The sequence below is a fragment of the Diceros bicornis genome, chromosome 31 (genome assembly GCF_020826845.1).
Source record: "Diceros bicornis minor isolate mBicDic1 chromosome 31, mDicBic1.mat.cur, whole genome shotgun sequence".
Lineage (NCBI taxonomy): Eukaryota > Metazoa > Chordata > Mammalia > Perissodactyla > Rhinocerotidae > Diceros > Diceros bicornis.
In genome coordinates, this window is record NC_080770.1 from 25,899,357 (window position 1) to 25,925,917 (window position 26,561).

Below are 26,561 nucleotides of genomic sequence, written 5' to 3' on the forward strand. Positions count from 1 at the left end.
AATATGGAGAGTCTTCAAAAAATTAAAAAATAGAATTACCATATGAACCAGCAATTTCACTTCTGGATATAGTCCCAAAAGAATTGAAAGCAGGGTCCTGAAGACATATTTGTGCACCCATGTTCATGGCAGCATTATTCACAATAGCTAAAACATGGAAGCAACCCAAATGTCCGTTGACGGATGAATGGATAAGCAAAATGTTGTATATACATACAATGAAATATTAGTCTTCAAAAGGAAGGAAATTCTGACTTATGCTACAACATGGATGAATCTTGAGGACCTTATGCTAAGTGAAATAAGCCAGTCACAGAAAGAACAAATACTGTAAGACTCCACATATGAGGTACTAAGAGTAGGCAAAATCGTAAAGACAGAAGGTAGAATGGTGGTTGACAGGGGTTGGCGGAAGTGGGGAAGGAGAGAATAGAGAGTTATTAATAGGTACAGATTTTCAGTTTTACAAGATGAAAAGAGCTATGGGGATGGATGGTGGTGATGGTTGCACAACAATGTGAATATATTTAATCCCACTGAACTGTACACTTAAAAATGGTTAAGATGGTAAATTTTATGTTATGTGTATTTTAACACAAAAAATCATAAGAAAGCTAAAATATTTGTAAGCTGACATAATAGACTTCAAAATAAGAATTACCAAAAATTCAAAACATTTCATAATGATAAACCGATCGATTTATCAGGATGACAAACAATTTTAAATGTTTATACTCCTAATAACAAAGCTTCAAAATACAGGAAGCAGATACTGACAGGATAAAAGGGAGAAATAGACAAATCAACAATTATAGTTGGAAAATTTAGCATCCTTCTTCTAGTAATAGATAGAATGGATCAAATAACAGTAAGAATCAGAAGATTTAAACATCATAAAACAATTTAAATCTAATTAACATTTATAGAACACCACATCCAAAAACCACGGAATACACTTCTTTTCAAGTGCATGTGAAACATTGACCAGGACAGACTATACTTGGCCATCAACATGTCTCAGTAAATTTCAAAGGATTGAAATTGTAGTTTACGTTCTCTAGTCACAACGGAACTAAAGTAGATACCATTAACAAAGATAGCTGAACAATCCCCAAATGTTTGGAAGCTAAGTAACATATGCTAAATAAATCATAGATAAAAAAGAAATCACAGGGAAATTAGAACATTGAATGTTTAAAAAAACCAACATATCAAAATTATGTATAGCTAAAGCAATGCTTGGAGAGAAATCAATAGCTTTAAATGCTTATATTTGGGGGAAAAAAGCTTAAAACCATTGAGTTAAGCTTCCACATTAAAAAGCTAGCAAAAGAGCAAATTAAACACAAAGAAAATAAAGATAAGAATGGAAATGAAACAGAAGAGAAACAACAGAGAAAAATCAATGAAACCAAATTTGGTTCTTTGAAAAGCTCAATATAATTGATAAACATTTAAATTAACTGATCAAAAAAACTCATTTCAATATAAAGAAAGAGGAGATAACACTACAGATCCTATAGATATTAAAGGGATAATATGGGAATATTATAAACAATTTTGTGTCAATAATTAAACTTAGATAAAATGGACAGATTTTCTTGAAAGACATAAATTGCCAAAACTGACACAAGAAATAGAAAATGTGAATAGCCCTATATCTGTTACAGAAATTGAATTCATGGGTAAAAACCTTCCCACAAAGAAAACTCCTGGTACAGATGGCCTTACAGGTGAATTTTACCAAACATTTAAAGTTTTTAAAAAATTGATTTGACACAAACTTTCAGAAAATTGAGGAACACTTCCAAAACATGTATGAGGTATTACCCTGATACCAAAAACAACAATGCATTACAAAAAAGAATATTATAGCGCAATATCCCTCATGAAAATAGATGTAAAATTCCCCAAATTCAACAATATATAAAAGGATGATGCATCAATGACTATATGGGGCTTATTGCAGGCATATGATGTTGGTTTAATTTTTTTTAATCAATGTAATTTACCACAATAATTGAAAGAGAATTATATCATCTCTAGAGGTACAGATAAAAACATCTGACAAAAATTAAACCCCCATTCATGGTAAAACTCTCAGCAAACTAAGAATTGAAGGAAACTCTTCTATCTGGTAAGGGCAGTATGAAAAATACTTGCAGAAACGTTATGCTTAAGAATAAGAGACTGAACTCAATCCTGCTAAGATTGAAAACAAGGCAAGAATGTCCCCTCTTACCACTTTTATTCAACATTGTACTGGAGGTTCTAGGCAATGCCATTTGAACAGAAAAATGAGACATAAATATTGAAAACAAAGAAGGAAAATCATCTTTATTCACAGGCAATATGATTGTATACATTGAAAATTTTTTAAAAAGTCCTCCCCAAACTACTAGGGCTAATAAGTGAATTTAGCAAGGTCACAAGACACTGTCAGGAGATGAATCTTCCTCAGTCTCTCATGTTTCTGCCTCTCTTGCAAGCAGGGACACTGACTGCCTATGTTCTAGGCTATCTTCAAGGATATATGTGTATATATATCAAACAGCCTTGCATGATAGCAACAGTGTCTCCCTCCAGAGCAGATGATAGGTTGGTTTACTACTCAGTATAATAAGATAATGTCTCCCTCAGGGCCAAAGTTCAGGCAGGCTTACTGCCCATTATAAAAGAATCGGGTTCCTTAAACTTGGGTTTCCTCCTTTGCAACACACGCACTGCACATGGAGGCATCCGCTAGTGCGCCTCAGCTTGCCCTGTAAGAATCAGGGCTTGGGCAACTGAAAGCTGATACTCTGATTACTGCTACTGCTGTGAGTAGTAAGCTGTCCTTTGTCTCTGACCCAGGATTCTCATGCCTTCTGCCAGGATCCATGAAACCTGTTGGTTTGCAAGTAGGGTAAAATCTCAGAGCCTTCAAATTCCTTGATAGATACAACATAGAAAAATCAGTTGTTTCAATATACTGGCAAGAAACAATTAGAAAATGAAATTAACCATACATTTAAAGTAATATGAAAAGCATAATGTAGTGATAAATTTAACCAAATATGTGTAAGATCTGTACACTGAAAGCTACAAAGACCTTGCTGAGAGAAATTAAAGATATAAATAAATGCAGGGAGATTCCACACTCGAGGATAGGAAAATATTAAATTTTTCTCACATAACCGTTTGAATCTTGAACGGAATAGAAGACAGAAACAGCCTCTCTCTTCCATGGAAGGCACCATCCTCTCCATCTCAGGACAGTGGCCTTATGAGACTATAGCTCCCATTACAGAGATCTCAAGAGACTCTGGTTCCCATCTCCACCTTCTCTTCTGGTCCTAAGTGCTCCCTCATTCATCGGGTGAATTCCCTTCCTATGTCTATTAGCCAAGTCAGTTTCTAAAGAAATTTGTCTAGTGTAAAAGAAAAAACCTTGAGGGCCTGCCCAGTGGCGCCAGCAGTTGGGTGCGTGTGCTCTGCTGCGGCCGCCCAGGGTTCACTGGTTCGGATCCCGGGCACGCACTGATGCATCGCTTGTTAGGCCATGCTGTGGCGGCATCCCATATAAAGTATAGGAGGAGGGGCATGGATGTTAGCCCAGGGCCGGTCTTCCTCAGCAAAAAAAGGAGAGGATTGGCAACAGATGTTAGCTCAGGGCTGGTCCCCCTCACAAAAAAAAAAAAAAAAAAAAGAAAAAGCCACCTTGAAGAATCTGGATTTGTTGGTGTGCTGCTTTTTGTTGATTTGAAAAAAAAAAAGGAAAAATTGTCATTGAAGAACAAGAACCACCAAACCTGGACCCAAGAGAGAGAGGATGGTCACAAACCCAAGTGAATGGCCAAAGCCATCAGTTGGTGCTAAAAGCTCTTGCATCTTCTAGAAAATGGCGATAGTCTCTGCTCTGCCCATTCACAGCATCAGTCCTCAGGCTAAAGCTCAGACGTGCAAGGGCTTTGCGGAGAAGCACACAGGTGGTATGATTTGAACAGCTGACAACACTAGAGCTGAAAATGGAAGACCCAGGCTTGTCACCAGAGATTCATTTCAAAAGCCTTTTGAGAAGGCAAGAATGGAAAGAACTTGTATTTGGAAGCAGGAACGTTTGGAATTATAACCGCCACCCTGCCACTCAGCCACTCATGTGTAAGGTGGGTGTGATCATGGAAGGATCCTAAGGGACACTGCATCCAACACCTGGAAAGTCCCCATCAATTAGGGATCACCTTTTTCCTTCCTTTCTGACCTGCCCCCAGACAGCATTCTGCACATATAACCCACCTTAGAATTTAAAAAGAAGGGGCCGGCCCCGTAGCTTAGCGATTAAATGTGCGCGCTGCACTGCTGGCGGCCCAGGTTCAGATCCCGGGCGCCCACCAACGCACCGCTTGTCCGGCCATGCTGAGGCCGCGTCCCACATACAGCCACTAGAAGGATGTGCAACCATGACATACAACTATCTACTGGGGCTTTGGGGAGAAAAAAAAAAAGAGGAGGATTGGCAATAGATATTAGCTCAGAGCCGGTCTTCCTCAGCAAAAAGAGGAGGATTAGCACGGATGTTAGCTCAGGGCTGATCTTCCTCACAAAAAAAAAAAGAAAAAGAAAAAAATCATCTAGCTCCCAAAGATGACAGGAAGAATGTGAACAAGAAATAAAACAGACCTGGAATTTAAGAGAATATGGAATTTATTAGATACGGAATACAAAAATAAACCCATCAGAATAGGGACCCAGAAAGCTGCCTTTATTCCTCTCTAGGCTTTCCTACCCCAACCCCCTTAAACACATTTTGTACACACACAACGGCTACCAAAGACTAAAAAAAGATGCAAAGCTTCTAAAAATGACAGGTGCTCAGCTTAAGGAGGTTGATGACTAGGTCAGATGAGCCCATGCCTGCAGAAGCCCACTGTCTGTTCAGTCAGGGCACCAGGTCAATACCCCAGCCTTCTGGACCAGGGGCGGAGCATGTGGGACGCCCTGAGCGTGTGACTGGCTGGAGCCCCTGGTTGGGAGGCAGGCCGCTTACTCCCTCAGTGTATCCTCCAGTTGCTTCACTATCAAATCCTGCCTCTCCTCCACAAGCACCTGACAGAACCGACGCATGGCTGGCAGGGTCAAATGGGGACAGAGAGAGAAATATTTACTAGGTCTGCAGGTGGGCCCCAGATACACTCAGTCATGGTAGACCACCATAGAGCCTCTGGTTCAGAGATGCTGCACTTCAGCCCTCCCTTCCTTAGGACAGATGTCCAAATCTACCTGCCACGTCCCCGATGGCTCTTTGAGCTTCATCGTCACAGCACCTGCCTGCCAGACACCTTCATGACTCAAATCAAATCCTGTAATATGGCTTATGGCCTTGGCTCAAGGTTTCTATCTGCCTCTAGTGACCCTTCGCTCAGTCTATTCTCCAAGTTAGCCCAAAAGATATTTCTGTAACATAAATGTTCTCTCATTCACTGCTATATTCCCAGCAAGTAGAACAGCGTCCAGCGTGCAGTGAGATGCAATAGATAGTTGTTGAAATGAATGTCCTGTTTCTATAACCTTCAGAGGAGAATCTAAACTCCACTGTATAACATAGAGGGACTTCCATGGTCATCTGTCTGTCTCACCTAGTAGACTGCAGGCCCCACAAGGGCGGAGTACCACTTCTTATTAGCTTATCGTCCCAAGGCCCTGCTCAATAGGCACAGAACAGATACTCAAAAGATGTAATATACCTCAAGTGCCTATCAGTTCCTGTTTACAAAGGAGCTTAAAGATATGAAAGTGGAAAAAAATAGTATAGAAAGTCTGGAGCTACAGGCTGCTAAGGCCAAAAGGGGGAAGACTCGGGTATTGGGTTATAGAGGAGTTGATGTGGCATCTTTGGAGGATGCCAGGCTTGGGAGCTCAGCACCACTCACCGAGTTTTAGCCGGAGGGGCTTATCTGCAAAGACGAGATGGAACCAGCCAGGCTCCTTACAGAGGTAGGTCTTGTCACAGGACAATATCAGCTTGTTGTCCAGGAAACAGCGATGGAGCAGCCCTTCCTCAAATGTACACGGGTCCAAGTACTTTGGAGGGCAGAGCGACGGAGCTGAGTCCAAGACCCATCTGGTAGGTCTGCCCAAGAACACCTGTCTTCACTCCCAGAGCTCACCTTTTTCAAGTTGATCCAGACATAGAGGCCGGAGCCACGATTGAGAAAGGGGATCGTCAATGCCTTCAACTTGTTAGTGATGTACCTGTGAGCTGCCTGCAGCCAGGAGCGATTTGTGGGCAGGTACACTTTGTGAATCCATTCTGGAGGGGTGGGGGAAGAGAACTGTCACAGATCTCATGGCAGAGATCCACCAGAGGGTTCCTTACCAAACGCTCCCTACCTGGGCTTCGTGCCAGCTATGTCTATCCAAGACTGACTCTGTATTATATTTGAACTGATGGCATCCATAACCCACACACCCACCTCTTACCTATGACTCTGGGGAAGACACTGAGCTTCTCAGCAGTCCAATAGGAATGTTCTGTTTGAGTTTATACTCCTGAGGCAAGGAGTTGGGGTATCCCCTGCATGGGGTTGATGCTGCTGTTGTCAACTGGGCAAGTAGCAGGTACACACAGCTTCCCTTACCTCCTGCCTTAGAGCCTCACGTGGTGGACTTTGAAGAACCTAGATGTTAGCACCACCTGGGGAGCTTTTAAAAGTCCTGATGACCAGGTTATATCCCCAGATCATCTAAATCAGAATCTTTGGGGATGGAGCCCATGCATTGGTATTTAAACTCCCCAGGTAATTCCCATGTGCACCTAAGGTTGAGAACCAGTGTTCAAGGGGCTGGGAATCTGGTTTCTGCCAAAAGCAAAGGGCCTGGCACCATGTAGGGAAGCATCCAGTCGGATTTCTCCTATCCACTCCTTTCCCCACCCAAAGCTGAAAGCAAATTGTTTTCTAAACCAGATTATCTGATTGTATTAGTTTGTTTCATTATATCCCAGTTTTTAATTTAAATCCTCTAGCCTGGATTCTCCTCTTTTACAGGAAACTAAATAAAGGGGGCCTTATCTAAGTTCAGGACATGGCACTAAAGGGAGAAGTGCCCTCTGAAGCCGGCGTTCACTGGAGATCCATGGAGGAAAGTGAATCCAGGTGCCACAGATGTAGCCACACCAACTAGCCCAAATGGAAAGTGTCCTTTGGCCACCTTGGAAGATGAAGTTAAGTCATATTGGAGGAATCAGGGTATTTCTTTGTCATCTTTGCCTGACGCAAACAGGGCATTGGGGAGGGAAAATTGACCTTCACATAAGGATTGACTTCTGAAGTTCCCACCTTCAAGTCTTAGAGTACAATTGACTATCCCCTTTCTAGGCAGGACACTTGTAAGCTACCAGACAGCCAGAAATTAAAGTCCATCTTCTGTTTTAGACAAGCACCTCCTTGTCTATCTACACCCTTCCACACCATCTGATTGCATCCTGCCCTCCTGCGAACTTCCTGTTCTGCCACCGTTAAACCTGAGACAGCGAACAGGGTCTCAGTGTGTTGACAGTATGTCACAGGCATAAGAAGATCCAGGAATTCCCCATGGCCATGAGATCTGGTGAAGATGCCAGCCTGGGATGAGGCTCAGTACCTCTGTCCTGGAGCAGCCGACAGAGCTTGTGCTGGGTGATCCCAGAGATGCCATGGAGGTAGCCAAAACAGCTCATGGCAGAGGCCATCTCCTAGTTGTGGGTGTACACAGCGCCCAAGCGGAAGCCAGAGATGCCGAAATCCTAGAGGAAGAGAAGTGGGGAGGGCATACCTGGTGTCTGCCTTCTGTCCTGGCTCCCCTTCCTTCCCTACCCAAGGACAGGCAGCTGGGGCTCACCTTACGGGTGCCCCAGATCACATGGGTCCTGTTGGGGTCAGGCAAACTGGGGAGGAGACAGTACAATCAAGATTAAGGAGAAACATTTGAAGGATGAAGACTTGGGGTCTACGAGGGGAAAAGAGGAATGTGGACTTGAGGTCCTTCCTAGACAAAGGGCCTACAGGGCCCACAATCCAAGAAACAGTTGCCCCAATTAAGGCAGGAAGTCAACAAAAGGCATTCTTGGGGACCTAGACAGGACAGCTCCCGAGTGCCCACTGAACGAAGTCCCAGATCCTCAGCCTGGCTTGTGGCCTTCTTACAGCTGGCCCAAAGCCACCTTCTTGGCAGCTGGCTCTTCACACATGTGGGCCACCCATTTCTAAAATGTGCTTACCTATTTCTTACCACCTCGCCTTTGGTGAAGCTGTTCCTTCTGCCAGGGAAGTCTTTCCCTTGCTTTGGCTGCTGGGATCCTATCCTACCGCCAAATATCCTTAAGAAATTTCCACCCTATTTCTGTTCTTTCCCTGTGCTCTACTTATCAAGATGTTTCCACTCTGACCTTCAGGAGGGCTTTATCTCGACTTCTGACAGTGCACCTTCTCCCTTGCCCTCAAGGTATTTCATGTACAAATGGCATTTAGAGAAGACACTTGGGAGGAAAGGTGATGCTTTGCTGATTTTCATATTCCCAGTGGCACTTAGCTGAGTTCCTAGCACGTAGCCAATTGAGTTTATGGCACATGAGCTCACCTTGCAAAAGCAGGAACCTCATGGTTCTCATTCTCGACTCCAGCTGAGACCAACTCACCTTTCCATGCTCAGAACCCTGTGGAAGGTGATGGATTCATCAAACACAGACAGCATGTAAATCTCATCTATAATCACATGTAGGCTGTACCTGCAGGTTGGGTGGAAGGTTCTAGGTTCTCTCTAACCTTAACTCACTTTCTTTAGGGTCCTCTCTGGATATGGAGATCAGAGACTCCTACTGCCTCAGCAGCCCATCCAACCCTTCCAAGAGGCATGATAAGGTAGAAGTGGGTGGTACACCAGAAGAGACCTTTAGACCTGGCATGGGGGTATGAGGAAGGAATAGGACCCAAAAGACACTCATGAGAACATCTTACCTAACCCTCAACCATCAATCAGAGACCAATGGGAAGGGGCTGGGTGTCCCAGAGAGTTTTCATCTATTACAATCAGGAGCTCTCACTCAGGGTCTGAATTGAAGAGTGGCATCAAGGGGGCTAAGTGCTTATCACGTCATCTCATTTATTCTCCCAACAGCCCTCTGGAGCAGTACTGTTATCTCCATTTCATAGATGAAGAAATTAAGTCTGAGATATAAAGTCAGTCCCCTCAATTAGCAGGTGGGATGTGCACCTCGTTCTGTCCAATTCCAGCATTCTTCCTCTTATCCCCATGCTCTGCCATTTGTTGGTCTGGATGAGTTATGAAGTTTGAATAAGTGTGTTTCTTCTAGAAAATGGAAGATTATTTACCCTAACTAATAGGGCTATTTCAAGACCCCAGAGATAACTGATGTTAACACTTTCTTACGAAGGGGACATGAAAGTTCTACAGGGACACGTCTTCACCCCACAAGGTCTGAGAGTGTCTTCCTTGGCACCTCAGGTCAAGCAATTTGGAAAATGGCTGCCAGGAGAAAGTGCTTATGCCACAAGAAGTGGAAAGGCAATGAAACTATGATTGTTATGTAGGTGCCTGTACACAGGCAAAGGCTAGGAAGGAAATGGAAAAGGGTTTGGTTGAAGTGGTAAGCACGTGGGTGCACTTTCCTTCATTTCAATTTCAGTTAGTTGTACATAACTTCACAATGTATACTGTGCAGTAAGAACATTTAGGGAATATTATTTCTGGTTCTGACTGCTTGACCACGAGTGATAAGAACCCTTTTTAGGGACTTCGTCTAGTCTCAAGGGGTGGAAATCATACCTCTTGGCAAATTCGAGATATTTCTTCAGTGAGCGCCGGGAGTAGACGTCTCCCAGAGGATTCTGAGGGTTGGTTAGCACGAGGCCTCTGACCTTTTTCCCCTAAAAAGAACCAAACATAGCTGAGTGAACCCATGTCCTTTATATCTACTTCAAGTTCAGCCAAAGATCAGGTCAGGACACCCAATAGAGAACACCTAATCAAGGCCAAGGTAGGGTCTCAAAGCAGCAATGACCACACTGCCCACAGAGGGGGAGCAGGAAGGAGCTCTGGGGGGCTACCCTTGACAGGGCTCAGGTCTCCTGGGGGGACATCCCTCTGGGCTCATTCACTGTCTCTTCTGAAAAAGGAGCCCACACTGTCTTGGTGAGCAAGTTGCACCAGAGTCTCAGTACTCTTTTTCAGGGACAGCAGCATCCATCCTGAAGACGTGGTTCCCTCCTTACCTTCAGCCTAGCCTCAAGCAGGGCTTGCTCCAGCTTGTCCACAGTGAGCTGGAATGGATGAGTGTTCCCATCAGTGATCTAGAAGACAAACACTGCCTGAGAACTGCTGAACTGAAAGCTTCTAAGCCTTGACTCCTCATTCCTATAAACCCTGAGCAATCCTTTACCTTCATACCCAGGGCGCCAGTCCCTGGGTATGCCCTCTTTGACCTGATTTCTCCATCCTTCCCCCACCATCACTTATACGGGAGGAAAGCAAAGCCCCCTACACCTTCCAGATGCCCCTAGAACATTCCATTGCCAAGGTGGGCTGAGCAGGGGAAGGGGGCCTGTTCTGACCTCACTGTCCAGGTGAACAGGAATCAGCTCAACTTTCGAATACAGGCGGGAGCTCAAGACGAAGCCACCATAGAAGGGGTGGGGGACAGAAGGGCCTCTGGAAGCACAGGGAGACAACGCTGTCAGTCCAGAGTCTCTCAGTTAGAACCTGCCAGGCCCCTCAGACCAGCAGCAACACTACAGGCAGAGAAGGTTAGTTTGCCAATCCCTCTTCCTTGGGGATCAATGCTTTTGGGCTTAGGCTCTGTATCAGGTATCCATTCTTATAAATATTATTTGAGGAGTGAAACTCAAGTTTCCTCTTTGGGGGTACGCTAGAGAAGGAGAAAGGGAAGAATATTGTGAATGGCTCGGAATCCAGGGCACAAATCAAGCCAGGCTTGCCAGCAGGTGGAACACTAGTTGTTCAGCAAGTCTTGTCAGCTCCAGGGCACGCCCTGGAGGCTGAGGTCCATGCCCAGGGAGGCTCCCATCTTTCCCCCTTCACTCTGCCCTGGCCCTGGGGGTCTCTGCTGGTTCTCCCTGCACCGTCTAGAAAATGCAGAGTCCCCAACATTACAGCCCTCTCCCACGGAGGCAGCAAGGCTGGGAAACTGACTCACGTTTTCTGGATCAAGGCGGGCAGGTGACTTGCAGTAGTAGGTCAGGAACTGGGCCACTTCTTCCCGCAGGCTGTAGACAGACCAGAGACACCTTGTGGTTCCCAGGCCCAGGGGCCCTTTCTCATTCAGGGTCTAGATGTCTGTCTTTTCCAAAGGGAAAAGTGTCCAGCCTCATTTTACAGGGCTACTGACTGAGGCTATCAACTCCCCGGATGACACAGGCAAGATGTGGGAGAGTTTGGACAAGAACTCAGGCCTTTTGAGTAACAGGGCAGTGCCATCTCTACTACACCAGGCTGCCCCCTGACCACTTTTTGCTCTAGGCATCTTCTAGAAGTTGTTAGCCAAAGAAATAGGGAGATAGCCAACCATGAATCTGGTGCTTGGTGTCCCTCCCTGGATGAGGACAGGTGCCTGTGGACCAGGAGACCATAGATCTGGAAATTACTTACAATGGCTGCCCTCTCCAGTCAGGATATTGCAGCAGGGCGTCCTCAGTGTAGTTCATGTCACTCCGACTCAACTGCTGACAAATAGAGCATGAGGACTGCCAGACCAGGGGAGCCCAACAGGCCTTATCCTACTTCTAGGGTAGGCATTGAAATGTGTTCTGAGGAAGAGCCTTATTGCCCACTCGGAGAAAAGGGGACACTGAACAGGTAGCCTCTGGGTTCTCCATCCTGTGCTTCAACCAGAGCAATGCCTGCTTTATAGGAGTCTAAGAAAGAAAGGGGATTCTGCTGCTTTAAAAAGAAAAGAAAAAACCTGAGTAAATCACTGTGCTAGAACAGGGATTAGTAAACTACTGCCCGAGGGCCAAATCCAGCCTGTCACCTCTTTTTGTAAATAAAGTTTTATTGGAACAGGGTCACATGTTTGTTTGTGTATTATCTATGGCTGCTTTTGTACTCCAATGGCAGAGTTGAATAGTCATGACAGAGACCCTATGGCCTACAAGGCCTAAAATATTGACTATCTGGCCCTTTACAGAAACAGTTTGCCAACCCCTGTTCTAGAACACCGGCCCTTCTTTTCGCCTATTTTTCCCAAGTTGGCCATACCAGATATTCAAAGCTCAGGCCTTCCATCCTCCTTCCTTGCATCGCTTCCTGTAAACGCTTTCAGCCTGCTCACTGTGACGGCTGCCTTAGACTTCCATCCTAGCAACTGGGGGCTAGACACATGGTTCTTGAACTTTAATGTCACCAGAATCACAGGGAGGGCTTGTTCAGAGAGATCGCTGGGCCTCTTCAGCAGACTTTGATTCAGTATGTCTGGGATAGGGCCTGAGAATTTCCAGTTCTGATAAACTCTTAGGACTATACTTTGAGGACTTCTGACTATTAAGACCAACCTTCTATCTGAAAAGAAGTCAAAATGCCAGATAAGACTTAAGAAACACCTGTTTAAAGCCTAAAAAAAAACCCAAAAATCACATAGCAAGAAGCTACAAAGTAAGAAAACCTGAGGGCAACAACTACCTCTAATTCTTTATGAGACAATCCTCATATCCCCAGACATTGAGACTTCTCTTTCTAAAAATCTAGATTTACACGTCTTCCACCAAATGCCGTATTCTAAGTTCTTCTTCTAAGTCACAGCCCTCCACATATGTAAACCTTGTTCCTTCTTTTACAGTTTTATGGCACCACCACTTCCAAGTACTGGGCACTCTGCCCAACCTCTTCTAACCATGTTCAGTTCACTTGTGATGTTCCCATGGCAACCTACACTTCTCCTTAGTGACAGTTAATCTTGTTACTTGTTCGGTATCTGCCCAGGTCAGCCTTCGTCATTATAGCCTTAGCACAGTGCCTGGCATATAGGTAACCAGTAGGAGAGGCACAAGCCTCTGGCCTTCCTTCCCCTTGCCATGTGCCAGCCTTCCCTGGTGTCTCAGTACTCTAACCTAATTCAGACTCCTCATTCTCGGTATGGTAAGTATGATAAGGATTGTAGAGTCTTCTTTATGTGCATAGGAAGCAAGTATTTGGGACTTGAGATCTCTAAATACAAGTTGCAAAATTGAAAGCTCAGATAAGAGCAGCCTTGAGAAGCCTCGATGCTATTCTCTAGTTGCCACTCACCAACTGTAGGATGTGGCAAGAATTATCTCCCCTGTCTGGGCATCAGTTTCTGCATATGTAAGATGAGAAGACACCTCAATGCAAGGTGATAAAACTGCAGCTCAATAACAAGTAGCCTCTAGGGTCTCACAGATTTAAACCTAAGACCTCCCGTGTTAGCCCAGAACTCCTAGGAAGAAGAATGAATGAGCAGAAAACCAGTCCCTGCATGGCCTGCAGCCTGGCTTCACACCACACATGCCCAGGAAGTCTCAAGTTCTGAAGACGGATTAACTTCATCCAACAACATTGTCATCCTGTGTTGCTGGTGACTCAAAGTCCCTGAGCAGAAGCAAACAAATGCTCCAGAGGGGGTTACCGTAGACTTTGGATTTTTCAAAGCATTATTTTCCAAATGGTGTCCAGCACCCAGAAAATCCAGCCACATGAACAAACAGTATGAGCTAAAACCAGCAGAGACAACAGAAAGACCAACTGGACTCCAGCTACGAAGGGGAGATTGTAAGATAATTGCTTTTCTGTTCAAGGAGATAAAACCCAAACCTGAAAATTAACAGAAAATTGGAAATTATTAAAATGACAGATTTGAAAGGAAACAAGTGAATCTAGAGGTTAAAATACAACGACCAAAGATGAAAAACCTCATTGGAAGGGTTTAACAGATATTAGACACAGCTGAAGAGAAAATTAGTGACCTAGAAGAGACTGAAGAAACTTTCTAGAATGTGGCATGAAGACACAAGAGAAAGTAAAACAAAAGATACGAGAAGATCTAAAATATACATGCACATATACATATTCATTTGGAGTCCCAAAGAAAGAGAAAATGGGGCAGAAGCTATTTGAATAAGATGTTTTATCAGTGCCAAATAATCAGACTCCAAAGCACGGATTTAAGAAGCCCAACAAATGGAAATTAGGATAAAGAAAACTGTACTTATATATATATCATGGTGAAGCTACAAAAAACAAGACAAAGATACACATCTCAAAAGCAGCTAAGAAAAAGTTACTTTTAAAGGGATAATAGACTGAAAGCTGACGTCAGCAACAGGGGAAACCTGAAGACAGTGAAATGTTGTTTTCAATGTACGGAGTCCTAACCTAGAATCCAGTAGCCATCACAGGGTCAACATTTCAATAGGTGGTACCAGTTCCTCCCCTACAGGGGCTGGATTTACTGCAGAGGGCACTACTAATTGAAGCAAGTAGGTTTACCTTAAAAGCCAACTGAGTGAAAGAAACCAGACCCAGTACACACTGTACAGTCCTCCTTAAAGAACAAGCAGTAGGAATCAGTAGTGACAGAAATCAGAAGAATGGTTGCCTGGGCAGGGGGTTGGGAAACTGACTGCAGTGGGGTGCAGGGAACTTTCTAGAGCAATGGACATGATCCATATCATGATGGGTTGGTGGTTATGTGGCTATAACCATTTGTCAAAGCTCCAACTGCACACTTACGAATTTTGCTATATTTAAATAGGTTTTTTAAGTGCAGCTATAGCTCATTTAAGGCTCTGTTAGGGTATAAATGGCTAAATAAGTTTCTTTCCAATGCTAGCCCTTCAAATAGAAAGACTAGTATAGGGGCAGCCCCAAGCATACAGAAGGATATTTGCATAATTATTCTATAATAGAAAAGAAAGGAAGTGCCAGTTCTTAAATAAATAAAAGACAGCAAATTTAGTCAAGAAAAACAGAAGGAAGCACCTACAGAGAAATAAGATGGACTGAAGACTATTTTGAACTGTTCTATGGATATGCTTAAGTCTGGATAAAATGGATAATTTAGTTAATTCCAGATGAGAAATGAAATCTAACAAATCAGTGTCCATAGAAGTTATCAAATAGCTAACTCCCTAAAAAAGTACCTGCCCAGACAGTCTCACAGGGGAATTCTACCACATAGTCAAAGGAGTAAAACATTCTAGTGCTATTTAAAGATTTTATTTATTTATTTATTTTTCCCCCAAAGCCCCAGTAGATAGTTGTATGTCATAGCTGCACATCCTTCTAGCTGCTGTATGTGGGACACGGCCTCTGCATGGCCAGAGAAGCGGTGCGTCGGTGCGTGCCCGGGACCCAAACCCGGGCCGCCAGCAGCGGAGCACGCGCACCCAACCGCTAAGCCACCGGGCCGGCCCTCTAGTGCTATTTAAACTATTCTAGAGAAAAGGAAAAGCACTCACATTTTATAATCAAATAAACAGGATATCAAGATTTGATAAAGTTTATATGAAGAACTATGGATGGATCTCACCTATGATTAGATTATCAATATTTAAAAGCTGAATAGCACTTAGCAAATAGAATCCAGCAGCAACATAAAATAACCCTAGGACCAAGTGGGGTTATACAGAGAATGAAGGATAGATTAATTCCATGACTTATATTAACTTTTCATTAATAGTCCCTAGGGGGATGAAAAGAATTACTTGATTTTATCTGTAGATGCTAAAAAGACATCTGACAAAATTAGACACCCATTCTTGATTTAGACAACTTAAGACGGATACTTCTTAAACATAAGACATCTCTCAGCCAAAAAGCCAGCCTTCTACTCAGTCTGGGAAACTGAAGAGTTTGAACTCCTGAATGAAAGATAAGGCCACCCATTGTCACTGTTAACTATCTAACACTGTACCAGAGGTCTCAGCCAAGAATATCAGGAAAGGACAGAAATTAGAGTTAGAAATAAAGAATTTGGATTATAGCTATCTGCATATTATTACTGTCTACCTGGAAAACACAAGAGAATTAACAGATAATATGCAAGAGAATTTAGTATAGTTATAGAAGAGGGGCTCAGCTCATGTTTTTGTAAATAAAATTTTATTGGTACACAACTACACCTAGGCTGCAGGCCACACTTTGGTAGTAAACACTAGACCAGCATTTTCAACCTGGATCACTTACCTAATGAGTGAGCCTAAGGACTGCCCAGTATCCCCATCCACATGCAGCGTCATCTGCATTTAATCCCAACTGCTAGGAGGTAAGAATTATCCCCAAGTTTCAGATGGGGCCATTAAGAACAAAATTTATGAAACTTAACAAGGTTCCCCAATATATCCAGAATGAGTTCAGTGTAAGCTATTTTGGGGTGCACAGAACCCTCTGAAACCACAGTATTATCAACGACAGCTAACATTGATTAAGCACTGCCTTGATCCAGGCTCTGGTCTGGGGTCTTTGTATGCATTACCTGATTTAATCCTCAGAATGGCTCTATAGGAGAGTAATGCCATTAGCCTCATTTTACAGAGGAGAAAACCGAGACTCAAAGGAAGAAGGTGAACCACACAAGCTCACACAAGTAGCATGGGAAAAGGGGGCTTTAAAGCCAAGTCTGCTAGCCCCAGGCCCCTCCACCTTCCTAACCATCTCTCCTCGAGACCTCTTCCTGGAAGGGGCTACATACCCTCAAAGCTTGGCATTCACTTTTGGGGATCCATAAGCCCTCTAAGTCCGTCAGTGGCCCCACCCCAGTGAGAGTCTGGGAGCCCAGGTGAAGTCCCAGGCAGTGTTTGGTCCAAAGCCCCCTCTCGCTCCACATCCCACGGCTCCGCTGACCCCAGCACCCACACTTACCCTTGTCTCTCTTTCCACTCATCTTTTCCCCAGTCTAAAATCCTGTGCCCGATGAACTTGTCCTTGACCACAAGGGCTCAGAGACCTCTCCATCATTCTTCTCTCCTCACTAAGCTTACTTACTGCTTTGAGCCTGCAGGCTCTGCTTTCAAGCACAGGGTGCTTTCAAGGGCAGTAATAAGACCCACCTTTTCCTTCCCCAGGGCATTTCCCCCAGGAGCTCCCTATTCCCTAAAATGGCCTTTCTTTGCCCCGTTACAGAGAAAGGCTGAGCAACGTCCACGCCTGGGAGAACCACGCATTGGAGTCATGGTTCTCAAACTTTAAGGACATTGGCATCCCCTGGAGAGCTAAGGAAGAGCAAGAGGCCCTTGGGAGCAGGCTAGGACCTGGGCCTGCGTGGTCGCTCGAGACCGCCAGGTGATTCAAACACTTACCAAGGTTCGAGAACCACTGGAGTAAGCGAATCGCAAAGCACAAAAGAGCCCCTAACTTTCCCCATGTCTGGGGAGGCCATGATTGACAGCAGGCTGAAGTATGTCAACCTAGGGCAGGAAGGACAACTTGACAAGGAGGCACTGGCGTGATGGCCAGGAGGACTGGTCCCAATGCCCCCAGCTCTACCTGTGTGTCCTTGGCAAACCCACCCAGCCTTTCTGTTTGTCAGTTTCTCCTTGTTAAAGGGGGAGGTCACAAAACCTACCTCACCGAGGGTGATGTGAAGGCTAAATGGGAGGCTATATGCCCAGAGGATGGAGCAGGTAGAACTCCCACATAACTGTGTGGGGGCTTATCGGATTCACGCTGGGCGGCTCCTGTTCTGCCTTCCCTGAGGGTTGACAGACAGGAGCACGGCCAAGAGCAGCCCGTGGTCCCAGAACACCCTGCCTGGCAACTGTTCTCCAACTTTAGTGGCTGTTTGTTCAAAATACACACGCCTGGGCTCCACTAAGGGATTCCAATTCAGTGAAACTGTAGTTGGCCCAGGAGTCTGCATTTTAAAGCAAGTATGGCAAGGGATCCTGGACTAGTCCCGGAGAGACGTCGCCCTCGTGGACCCCACAGGGAGGGGAAGCATGAGCTGTGGGCGGGCACTTCGCCCCAGAGGGTTAGGACCTCAGAAATGCCCCAGCCTGGGCAGCACTGACAGCCCATCTCTTCTGTGATTTATTGGTCCATTCCCCATTCATTAAAAAAACTAAAAACAATTCACTGGGTACCTAGAATGTACCAAGCGCTGTGTTAGACCTGGGACAGTCAAAATGAAGGAAAAAGTCCCTGACTTCAAGGAGCCCCAGAATACACCTTCCAACAGAAAAGTCTGAACCCATCTTTCATTTACTCAAGATCCTTGACCTTACGGGGTTGCAAACTCAAATCCCTTCAGGGACACGATGCTAACAAACATACAAAGCTGGCTTAAGGACTGGGGATGACATGGGCTAACAGCCGCCTGCACACCCTACTGCATGCATTAAAAAAAAGTGAGCACTGCGGAGCAAAATGGTTAATTTCAGCCTTCCAGCCATCAGTTTGCAACCTCTGAATCCAAACTCCTTCATGTGGCATATCAGACGTCTAGAATAATCCATCACAGCCTACCTCCCTAATCTCCTTCTTTGTACATCTCTCTCTCCCCCCTCCCCTCCAACAACCCCAAAACAGTGAGCCTCCTGGAACTCTCCCAGAACACCATGATCTCTAGTTCCTCCAGGCCTTCCAATGTGCCGTTCCCACCACTCGGAAAGCGCTTTCACAGACTTACCCACTTGGCGGACTCCTGCTTCTGCTTCAAATCTATGGTCGCATCCACCTCCTCCAAGAACCTTCCTCCCTGACTCCTCCGGCAGGTTTAGGGGCCCATGCCCCGTGTCCCCATGCACTCACTCGTGCCTACAGCGTAAAGCACACTGGGCAGGCTGTGCTGCCGGCCCTCTGCTGTAGCTGGGCTCCAATGCCTGGACCCCTCCGCCCCCAGATAGCTGCTCGGCCCACTCCCTCACCTCCTTCCAGTCTGTGCTCAAATCTCACCTCGTCCCAGAGGCCCACTGTGACCATCCACTTAATTCCACAGCCTGCTCCCACCCCCGACACTGCGGTGCCCCCTCCCCCATTCTACCTTTCATTTTTTATCGCACTTTCTCCTTCCAACATGCTACATGACTTATTTATTATATGCACTGTTTATTTTCAGTCCTCTCTTCTAGAATGTAAACTCCACGAGGGCAAGGGTCTTCGATTGTTTTCTTTCCTGAAATGCAAAGAACGATGCTTGGTCCCTAGGACAGCTCTATAACGGCTGTGAATGAACGAATGGATGGATGAAGGAACGAATGAATACCATAGCGCAGTTATCTAAGGTTTGGGTCCTCCTGTGGATTGTAGGCTTCTCAGGTTCTGCCATAGTTTCACGTCTCAAGGCTCAGAGGGGGGTCTTGGTTAATGTTCGTCGAATGTTCTTTTGTAAGTAATCATTGAGTACTGAGGACGGGAAAGACGCAATCAACAACTGTAGGCACCAGGTGAACGCTGACGGTGGAATGAAGGTTTGCCCACAGGAAAACCCTCGTTTCCCACAGCCTGCCTCAGCCCGAGCCTCTCTCCTAACAAGGGGGCCCCTTAGGCCACAGCAGCTGTAACATGGATTCGCCAAGAGGGGTCGCTACGCCCTTATTTTCCTTCCTGGCGCGGAAAACAGAGCAGCCAGCTGTGCAGATGCAGAGAAGCCGCGGGCGGGAGGAAGGAAGGGAAGGCCGGCCAAGGCCCGGGCCCCTTCGAGGGCCACCAGCGTGGTGCGCGACCGCGGAGGGGCTGGGGACCGAGCCGCCCGCGCTGACCGCGGGACCCCGGGGTGCTGACACCGCCCTAGGCGCAGGCAGCTGCAGTCCCCTCTGACTCCCCGCAGCCTCTGTGCTCTTAGGCCTCCTAGGATCTCCGTCCTACCGACAGGACCCCAGGCTCAGGGGGGGTGGGTGCCTTGGCCAATGTCGCACAACTAGGAGACATCAGAGGTAGGATTAGAATCCAGATTTGGCAACGCTCTTGTCCCTCCCTTCACCCCCCTCTCCTCCCCGGCTCCTTTTGGCATCTCTCCTCCAAAAGCAAAGCAAGAGTCCAAGTGCAGGGTCTGGCTTGACGTGATTTAGAAGCGCCCTGGGCTCTCTTTCCTTGGGGGGGAAGGTGGAGGTAGCAGTGGGGGTGGGGAAAGGCAGAGTCCCTCCCCCAGGACGCTGACCCAGCTGCCCTCAGCTCCCACTGTCCCCCAGTGTGGGTCACTCTTGCTCCCTGGATTTCAGTTCCCTGGGCTTTTAAGTGGCCACCTGGCCACAGCCACATTCACTCAGGAGAGAGGAGCCTGGCAGTAGCAAGGTGAGGGCGGGAGCCGGGAAGAGACTGCAGAGGGGCCCCAACCCGTCTAAGAGACAGACCACCATGGAACCGGGCCGGAGAGAGGGGGCTGCCTGAGAGGCCCCGGCCTGTGCACGCTTGTGGCCGGAACCTGGGGTCTGTAATGATGGCGCTCTCTTTGCCGACCCGGGTCCAGACCTCCACATGCTGAGCCTCCCAACAATCCAGGGGGAAAGTGTCCTTGCCCCCGTTCTGCAGATGGGGAAACTGAGGCCCAGCAAGCTTTCCTCAACCTTGTCCAAATTCATGCTGCTTGCATCGGCCTGACTCCAGGCGTGTCTGAACCCAGGCCCAGCATGTTCTCTTCCCAGATTCCTGGGCCACGGCAACCCCGTTAGGTCTGGCCTGCTGTCCAGGTTGTATGAGGTGACCTGGAGTGGGGATGCCATGATGTCGGGGTCCGGTGGCCCTGGCCCACCCAACCCATCTTCTTCCCATGGGACCTGAGGCCAGCTGCCCCGCTGTTGCCACCGGGTTGCGCTCTGAGGAACATCCTTTTTCCAACCAGTTACCCTGCAGGGCCTGTTCTCCCAAGGGCCCGCAGGTGTTCCCCCCTCCGGAAAGCCTCTGACGCTCCAGCCCCTCAAGCTCCGACACTGGCCTTCAAGGTTCCGGGCAGTTGTCCACCTAGGTACCCCCTGCCCTCAACACTCATACCCACCTCGATTGCAAAGACCTGGGAGAAAGAGAGGAAGTCTTTACTTGCACCTCCTTTAGCCTACGGGGGTTGAGCATACAGTAGGTGTCAATTAGCTACATTTTGTTTACTTATTTACTGTTTACATGGGAAAACAGATCCAAAAAGCAGCTCTCTGTTTCCAGGGAGTTTTAAACCGAACTTGAAAACAACATCTGTGTCCTGCTGGACAACAGAGAGGCATGGATTAGCATTATTCATTCATTGAGCAAATATTTATTGAGCACCTGCCATGGGTTAGACACCGTGCTAGGTGCTGGCAACACAGAAGGCATCAGAACAGGCACCGCCCTCTTGCAAATTACCTTCTAAAGCTGGTGACAGAAAATGAACAACATATGTAAATAAATAGTTGAATAAGTGCTGTGAAAAAAACTCAAGTTGGGCAGGGATTGAGAGCAAAGGGGTGTTATTTTGATAGGGTAGGTAGGCAAAGACCCACAGGAAGTGAAGGAGCAATCCATGCGGCTCTCTGCAGGAACAGTGCTCTAGCAGTTGGAACAGCAAGTGCAAAGGTCCTGAGGTGGAAGGGTGTATTTCCTGTATTTGAGGCAAGAGTCTCGTAAGGTTTTGTAAACCTTGATAAGGACTTTGGCTTTTATTCTGAGGATGATGGGAAGATAGTACAGATCTCCCAGAGTGGGGATGTGAGCTAGTAACTGCCTTGTGGAGCTGGCGGGGGTTCCCACACCAGCCGGGATGCCTCACGCTGTGTCATATGTTCCTGGCTTGGAGTCACTCGTTCTCATCGCTAACGTAGAACATCTTGGCTCCTAGAAAGTCCGAGGTCTTCATCTGGGGTTCCTGGAGCCCCAGGACAACATTCTCATCCAGAGGCCACGTCAGAGTCACCTGGGAATTTTTACCCCAAAACCAATGCCAAGGTCCACCTTTGCCTCGCTGACCCAGAGTCTCGGGGGTGGGGAGGGCCACAGGGATGAACGCTGCTCATGAAGAACCACTGTCTCGGAGGGGCTGTGGATGGGCCTCGGGCCCTCTCCTCCCACCCCAAATTTTAACTGCATGTATATTTGGTGTTAGAGAGAGGGTAAGGACCACAGTTTTCATCAGCCTACCCCAAAGATCGAGAATCCTATTCCAAGGCAAACAAGGTAGGTCTGCTGGGGAATGACAGCCCACAACCCCAGGGTGTTCACGGCCCGCTTGGCCCTGCCGTTCTTTCCCTCCCCATGCCCACCTCCCCTTCCTGCGAGTGCCTTCTTCTCTGGTTCCTCCCTCTCATCACTTCGCCTAGATTTATTTTCATGGCAGCGTCTCCCTTCCTCCCAGCTCTTAGTGTGCTGCCAGCATTCAATACCTCTTCAAATATGAATAAGCTGTTCTTGCCAGAACTGTGGCTCGGTGAAGTCAGTCTTTTCTGGGCTCTTTCTGTTTGTTTTTCCCCAAGGTCTTCCTGCTTCGGCTGTCAAAGAGGAGTTTGTTCCAGCCACCCCGTTCCCGCCTGCCCGGCACTCGGCATACAGGACTGCGTCAGGCACAAAGAAAAGAGTTTTGTTTCATTTTCTGTGAACGGTATCTACTCTTATCACACTTCAAAGCCGAGGGGCCCCCTTCAGGAGCCCTGGTCCTGGGAGGGAGACCGAAGGACCTCGGCCCTGGGTGTGCTGGGGGAGAGCAGGCAGGAGCTGGTGGCAGTGGGGAGACTGGGTGGCCTGTCCCCTTGGGGGCAGTGCTGTCTGGCTCTGGCAGGACTGAACTCATCTGCTTGTTGTCGGGACCTATTTGCTGTGATCCCCTGAGACAGCCCTTTCTCTGTATGTGGTGTGGTGTGGTGTGATCTATAGACAGCTGTTGTCAAGGGTCTGGGATTCAAGTCACCAGTTCAAGTCCCAGCTCTGCCACTTACAAGCTGTGTGGCTATAAGTAAGTCAATAAGCATTTCTGGGCATCGACTTCTCATCTGTGAAGAGGCGTAGGGGAGGCGGGCTTGAGAGGATTATGTGAAATATTGAATATAAAGTTGAGCGCTCCTCTTCCAAATTCTGTCCAGCCGTCCACCAAACCCTTCCTCCACCTGATCATTTAGATTTCCTTTCCTTCCATTTTTATTGAGCCCTACTGTGCGCTCGCCCGTCTCCTGGAACTGAAGTAATGACAAGGAATGTTCTGGAGGGAGCTGACTTCTCGTATTCTCACCAGGGGGACCTAGGGAAATGACGAATTGAGAGTTTCCGCGGGACTTTTTCTTCCCGTCACACATGAGCATGTTCCTTTCCACTGGGAAACTTCCTGTTAGGCGTCTGCTCCTTGTCCCCTGAGAGGCTGCTCTGACTTACTGGGCTTCTGTTGACCTGGGTCTTCCCCAGACCCAGACTCTGCGAAGTTGGTCCCCACCACGTCCCTTCTTCCTAGGAATTCTTGAGTAGGGACAAGGCCCAAGTACTCCCCACATCAGCCCACTCTGCTAAGTTCTCCTCAGGGCCGGAGAGGGCTCCTTTCACCCCCAGAGCCTTCCAGAGCGCAATGTCATCATGCCCGGCCACTGTGTACGGGGCACACGTGTTGGGGCACATCAGACACTATGCTGAGCTCTTAGCAACATTATCACTTCAGCCCCACAGCCCTGTGGCAGCCTGTAACGCTGGTGGCCACGGTGAATGCCCTCGTGTGGTCCCCTCCCATGCCAACTCTGGTTGGCCATGTGACGTGCTTCGGCCAGTGGGACACTGGCAAGCATGACGCAAGCAGAGGCTCGACAAGTGCTCGTCCCTGGGGTTCGTCCTCTCGGAAGGCTCGCCCTCGGGAGCCGGCTGCCGTGCCGTAAAGACGCTCAGGCCGGCCTGTGGAGCCAGGAGAGGCCGTGTGGGGGGAGCCTGGAGGACGAGGGGCATCTTCACGTTCCAGTCCCAGGGGAGCGCCTGTCTGATTTCAGCCACGTGCTAACCCAGCAGGAACACGAGAAGCCGGAGCACCGCCAAGCAGAGCCTCGTTAACCCACAGAATCGTGAGAAATAATAAATCGTTGTTGGTTTCAGCCAAGAAGTTCATGGGACGATTAGTTACACAGCTACAGAAAACGGAAACAAACCCCAAGACCCGCATACTGTTAGTATCCGCCCCATGTGACAGACGCTGAATCTGAGGGCGTTTCCCGAGGTTGTCCAGGGAGTAAGCAAATGAACCACCTGGATCTCCTGCTGGGGGAGCCTGAGGACTGGCAGCCCCAGCGACTGCGCCCCGGATCCACCATCGCATTCTCACTGCCGTAGGCTTCCTGCTCTCCCGGGCTGCTCCCCGCCAACGATGGGGCACGCGGGGGCGCTGGCACAGGCCTGTTCCTAGGAGATGCAGAATTCCTCCATCAGCCTACTTTGGCTCAAAGACTCCCCATGGGGCGGGCTGAGCCTTTTTTGGAATTCTGTTGTGGCACAAGACGCCTCCTGCTCCAACCTCCCCTCCTTCCCTCTTCTCTACCAGGATCTCACGGTCTGAAGGCTCTCCCCGCCTCCTCCTGCTCCTCCCATTATCCTTCACAGGTGTTTCCTCCAATACATATATTGCGTTTCGAATCCCATTTTGGTGTCTGCTTCTCCGGGGACATGAACTAACACAGCGAGAAGGCTGAGACTGAACCGTGGAACCTCTGCCCAGTGACTTCCTTTGTTTCTCTCCAGACACTTTTCCTCTCAGGAAAGATCTGCATCTTCAAAGGTTGCTACCTTCTAGACCTCAGCAGTTCTAAGACCACAGACAAGGAAGACTCCAAGGACAAGAAAAACAGGTGCAGGAACCTCCACAGACACACCTGGGGGGCCAGACAGGCACCTGGCTCTTCAGGAACTGACACGACCCGGGAGCCACCACAGGAGGAATGGCGGGAGGGGGTGTACAGGCTAACGTTTATTTTCTTCTCTGCCCCAAGCCCTTTATACACAGTAACTCACTGAATCCTCCCAAATGCCCCTTAGGCCAGTATTACCGTCCCTGCTTTACAGGTGTGGACGCGAGATCAGAGAGGCAAAGCCGCTCTCCTTGAGTCACACAGCTCCCATGTGGCAGGGCCGAGACTTAACCCCAGTGGAGGGAGGCTGAGCGGTCAGTTGCTTCCCACATCTTGAGTGTAAATCCCTGCTCTTTCCTGTGTTCCAGGAAGAGCTTGGGCAAGTTACTTGACCTCTCTGAGCCTCAGTTTCCCCATGTATAACACCTGGACACCTAATTGTCCCTTCTTCCTAGGGACCTTGGAAGCATAGAGAATGGAGTCTGATGCAAATGCTGTTCTGCCCCCCACCCACAGCCCTGCCTCCAGGCCGGCCAGTTTTCCATTACACCGCGCTGTTTCCATGCTGCTGTTGACACAAACAAGATAAGGACATTTTATAAAACCCAAAGCCGAGTCAATGTCCAGGACCGATTCATAATCCGGTGTTGCCTTCATCGCTATAAAAAAACAACACATCAACAACCAAAACCCTGATAAATTAGCAAGGGATGTACAAAAATTGAAGGCTCCAAGCCGGGACCCAAAAAAAAAATTCCCTGGATTCTTTCCCCATGAGGGGAGGTTTTCCACAGGGACACAGCCCCGGGCTTTGGCTCAGGGACCACGCTGCTTTCTCAAGGATAAAAATAGCCAAGCAGCAGACGCCCCGTCTGGGGCCCGGAGAGGCGGGGGCAGGGATGGAGGGGAGAGGGCCTCGGCCGCCAGACACCTGTGTCCTTGCGAAACAGGAGGGGGAGCGGGGCTCTGCATTTGGGGGTCTGAGGGGGAGGTGAGGAGGAGATTTCCTGGTAAAGAGGAGGAAGAAATGGTCAGAGAATCCTGTGGAAATACTGCTCAGGGAGCGAGGAAAGGAAAGGGTGGGGGCTAGTCTTGGATGGATCAGGAGTCAGGCAGGCCATCACGCCACCAAGCGAGAAGGACCAGGGGGAGCCCCTTAGTATATAAAAAAACAAAAACAAGAACAAAAAACCCACCAAGGCCCAGGGGACTCTGGTTTGAGTGTCTGAAATGAACTCAGGCCAATGGAGCGGCTTCCAAGAGAACCACGTTCCACAGAGGCTGTCCCCTTGCCTTTCAGTCCCTGCCCCGGGGACCCCAGTTTAGACTCCGTCCTTCTTCCTAAGTGGCCCCTCGGCCGGCCCAGGATCCAGCGCTCCTCCGGAGGGCCGCCTCCCCGAGCCGTCAGGCAAGCAGGCAAGCATCGGGGGCTCTAAGGAGCTTAGGGTCACGGACTCTTTGAAACTAAGAGGAATCTTCAAGATTGTCCAGTCCCATATTTAGGCCTCACTGTGCAGATGGGGCATCTGAAGTCCCAAGAGGGCGAGCAGCTTGTCCAAGTCACACAGCACGTGTCCCGACTCCCAGTCCAGTGCTGCTGCGCCGCACGGCTGCCACTGATCCCGTCTGCCCAGAACGTCACTCATCCAGAAGAATGATTGAGCCACAACTCTGCGCCAGGCACTGTCGCAGGGAGGTAGGTGGGCAGGTGGGAGACGACAGTTTTATGTCAGGTGTACGCAGAAAGCCTCTCTAATAAGGTGACATTTGAGCAGATCTGAAGGCAGTAAGGGTAAGCCATGAGGGAATACAGCAGGAGAGCACTCCAGGCAGGGGGAACAGCCAGTG

The 26,561-nt window shown here is 47.9% G+C and overlaps 1 protein-coding gene across 1 annotated transcript in view; it reads right to left on the bottom strand.

Moving 5' to 3' along the window:
* Positions 1 to 4,928: 4,928 nt before the first annotated feature.
* Positions 4,929 to 26,561, bottom strand: part of ACCSL (1-aminocyclopropane-1-carboxylate synthase homolog (inactive) like) — a 91,469-nt gene continuing 69,836 nt past the window's right edge. Inside the window, 12 exon segments of the mRNA XM_058527330.1 lie at positions 4,929 to 5,105; positions 5,910 to 6,060; positions 6,147 to 6,289; positions 7,621 to 7,762; positions 7,858 to 7,903; positions 8,654 to 8,743; positions 9,802 to 9,902; positions 10,248 to 10,325; positions 10,587 to 10,720; positions 10,975 to 11,001; positions 11,185 to 11,258; positions 11,641 to 11,735. Coding sequence (XP_058383313.1) covers positions 5,023 to 5,105; positions 5,910 to 6,060; positions 6,147 to 6,289; positions 7,621 to 7,762; positions 7,858 to 7,903; positions 8,654 to 8,743; positions 9,802 to 9,902; positions 10,248 to 10,325; positions 10,587 to 10,720; positions 10,975 to 11,001; positions 11,185 to 11,258; positions 11,641 to 11,735 — 1,164 coding nt within the window. The 3' untranslated portion in view covers positions 4,929 to 5,022.